General features: G+C 43.5%; 1 protein-coding gene across 1 annotated transcript; it reads right to left on the reverse strand.

Annotated features, from left to right (window-relative positions):
• Positions 1–637: 637 nt before the first annotated feature.
• On the reverse strand, positions 638–1,965 carry Prps1l1 (phosphoribosyl pyrophosphate synthetase 1 like 1). Its single transcript, XM_042260713.2, has one exon. It carries the CDS (start codon positions 1,650–1,652, stop codon positions 696–698), a length of 957 nt encoding a protein of 318 aa, XP_042116647.2. The 5' UTR covers positions 1,653–1,965; the 3' UTR covers positions 638–695.
• Positions 1,966–3,274: the final 1,309 nt, after the last annotated feature.

The following is a 3,274-nucleotide window of genomic DNA, read 5'->3' on the forward strand; positions in this document are numbered from 1 at the left end:
AAATACAGAACCAAGGTCTTTGGGCAGGCCAATCTACCACAGTGGACGAAGATGAAACTGACCCGAAGGCACTGCATGCCAACTGAGCTCTACCAAGGTGTTGGTAGGCAGCTACAGCAAAACACCGACTGCAGATACTACAGATCACCTCCCGGAGACCTTGCTTCCCACAGGCTGTGAACAGTTGAGCCCGGCTGCGTATGTGCCCAGGAAGAGGGCAGCACCTGGACAGAAAGCTCGAGTGAAAGGAGACTCCACTGTGTACACCTGAAGATCCCAATGCTGGCTTAACCTGGGAGCTGCTCTTGCCTTCCCTTGAATTTAGAATCCAGGAGAGTGGCTAGGAGTGCCCAGGGTGCTTGCTGAAGTTTCCCATAGGCCCTGGTGAACTTGCAGCATGTGATTGTGTTGGATAGATCAAGTGGATTTGTGGCTGATGTGTCCTCACATAGTTTGATGCAACATGTTGGGAGATGAGAAACCGGGCAGGAATGGGGCTTTGTGAAAGCCTCGGAGCTCACAGTTGGAGAAGTCAGAATAAACCAAGGCAGGAAACCCCGCAATCCCCTATCTCTTGAGGCTACAGTGGACACAACTGGGTCTCTTATTGAACATTCAATCAACCACAGAGACAAAATAATGAACAGGGTTTATTTTTATTTCATCTTACTGCATTTAAAATTTATGTCATTGTGTTACAAAGGAACATGACTGAACAGGTAGGAAACAGATTCTCCATTGTGAGTTCTCCGGATGGCTTCTGCAAGAATCATAGAGATGTCAATCACCTGGATTTTGGGGCAGTGCTTCATCTTGTCCTCCTGAGGTATGGTATTCGTGACCACTACTGCTTCAAAGCTTGCACCATTGATGCGAGCAATGGCTGGGCCAGAAAAGATCCCGTGAGTCAGGATGGCGTAAACCCTGGTGGCTCCTGCTGAGAGAAGTTTGTCCGCCGCGTGGCAGATTGTACCACAAGTGTCAGCCATGTCATCCACAAGGATGGCCACCCGATCCTTCACATCGCCCACCAGAACCATGTGGTCCACTTCATTGGCTTTCTTCCGTTCTTTGTGAATCAAGGCAAAATCCACATTCAAATGGTCTGCGATGGAAGTGACCCTCTTGGCGCCCCCAGCATCAGGAGAGACTATAGTGCAGTCCCTCCATTCAGAGATATTCTCCCTTATCCACTTTAGGACAGCTGGCTCTGCATACAAATTGTCTACCGGGATGTCGAAAAAGCCCTGAATCTGAGAAGCATGTAGGTCCATGGTGATGATGTGATCTGCACCTGCTATAGACAGCATATTTGCTATGAGCTTCGCAGAGATGGGAGCCCGGCTCTTATCCTTTTTATCCTGACGGGCGTAAGGGAAGCACGGGATGACGGCAGTCACCCGGCTGGCTGAAGCGATCTTGCAAGCATTGATCATGATCAATAGTTCCATTAGACTGTCATTGATTTCGCCACAACCGCTCTGAACGATGTAGACATCCTCTCCGCGCACACTCTCACCGATTTCCACGCAGGTCTCCTGGTTGCTGAATTTCTTAGTTACCACCTTGCTGAGCTCTAGGCCCAGGCGCTCAGTGATCTTCTGGGATAAGTCCTGGTGGGAGCTGCCGCTGAAGATTTTGATGTTTGGCATCTTGGCCAGAGATCCTAGATTCAGCTGCTCCAGGCTATGCCGCCTTGGAACGGAACTGGGACCACAGACCCTAATAGCCTCCGGTCATCGCAGCGCGGGGTTATGAAGCCGTTACTGACCTTTCCATAACGGCTGTGCTAACCTGACCCCAAGTCTTTCGAAAAAACAAAGGCTTGGTTGGCACCTACTGCACACTTTCAAATTAAGAAGACTTCCAACTGCATGGGAATTTTCCTAATGTTATTATTATTCTTATTAATTTTTCTTGTTTTATTTTTTCCCAGAAAGGTTTTCTCGGGATATATCCCTGGCTGTCCTGGAACTAGTCCTGTTGATCAGAACTGGCCTCAAACTCAAAGATAGATTGCCTCTGCTTTCTGAGTGCTGGAATTAAGGGCATGGGCCACTGCCTGGCCCATTGTTATTTATTATTAACTTGCAGGGAATGTTTAAATTTGAATATACTGAAACACAAAGCAAGGTTCTTAAACAAGTTTAAATAGAAAGTTTCAGGCTGGAGGAGGTATGTGCAAAGTGTGGTTTCGTCCATTTCTTCAACAGAATAAGAAGGCAAAAGGTTGGAAAATGGTGTAAATGGGAATCCATTCCAGAGTATTTGCAAGTACCTCCGGGTTATATAATGGTGGGGTTGTATTAATTAAATAAGTATTCCTGCGTGTCAGTTGTTTTGCCTTTTGCAGAGGTATCAAAATCTGAGCCCACAGGCCACATGTATCCTGGCATAGCTGTGAATGTAGCTCAGCATGTTTGTAGATGGCAGCACCATGCCACAGTGTGTAAGGCTTGGACGACTCTGTTGGGTTTACGATGATGAGTTGCAAATAGCAACTAACCTAGATCTTCAAAGAAACAGAGTCTGGGACCAGCATGTGATCGTCAATAAGTATTAAAACATTTATTTTCTACAAGGAAGTCTGAGAAACATTACTTGGTTATAAAGTTTTATTTTTATATATTTATGAGATATTATTATAGAGTCATGTAAACAACTAACAATGCCCATGTTAAAATGTTACATCAAAATAGCATGCTAATGATCTAAGAACATCCCTTGACATTAAAATACCTTCTTTTCTCTTCAGTTCATATTCTTTGTGATTGACAATGCATGCCAACTGCTTTCTGTTCACAAATCTTCATTCATGTTCTTTCCTTAAAAACAAATCCAACAGAAACACCTGTGCCATGTAATTCATCCCAAATGAGCTACATACAGTGATTTGTACAGAAAATCCTGTAGCTCAATTTAGAAGCACTAAAAAGTACTTGCAGCTTCAATTAAACTGATTTTTCTTTTAGTGTTTTCAATATGACACACATTTTCAGTTTTTAATAAAAAACAAAACAGATTTTTAAATAGATTTAATATTACCTAAATAGGACTGAGTGCTAATGTAAACATTTAAAACTCATAGATGATTGTATTTCTCTTGAGGTGTTAACTAGAAGCCATTTTTATATTGCTGTTATTTTTGATCTGGCTGTTGCTATACCTCATAATTCAAGAGATTTGTCTAGAATCATAATATATAAAGATGGAAATGGCTTCAGAGATCATTCAGTCATTTTACATCCCAGTTCACAGCCAGGGAATCCAAGAC

The sequence above is a fragment of the Peromyscus maniculatus genome, chromosome 14 (assembly GCF_049852395.1).
Source record: "Peromyscus maniculatus bairdii isolate BWxNUB_F1_BW_parent chromosome 14, HU_Pman_BW_mat_3.1, whole genome shotgun sequence".
Classification (NCBI taxonomy): Eukaryota; Metazoa; Chordata; class Mammalia; order Rodentia; family Cricetidae; genus Peromyscus; species Peromyscus maniculatus.

What these genes read in the sequence shown, in the direction of transcription:
- Prps1l1 (XM_042260713.2), bottom strand. Translation starts at nt 1,652, where the DNA reads ATGCCAAACATCAAAATCTTCAGCGGCAGCTCCCACCAGGACTTATCC.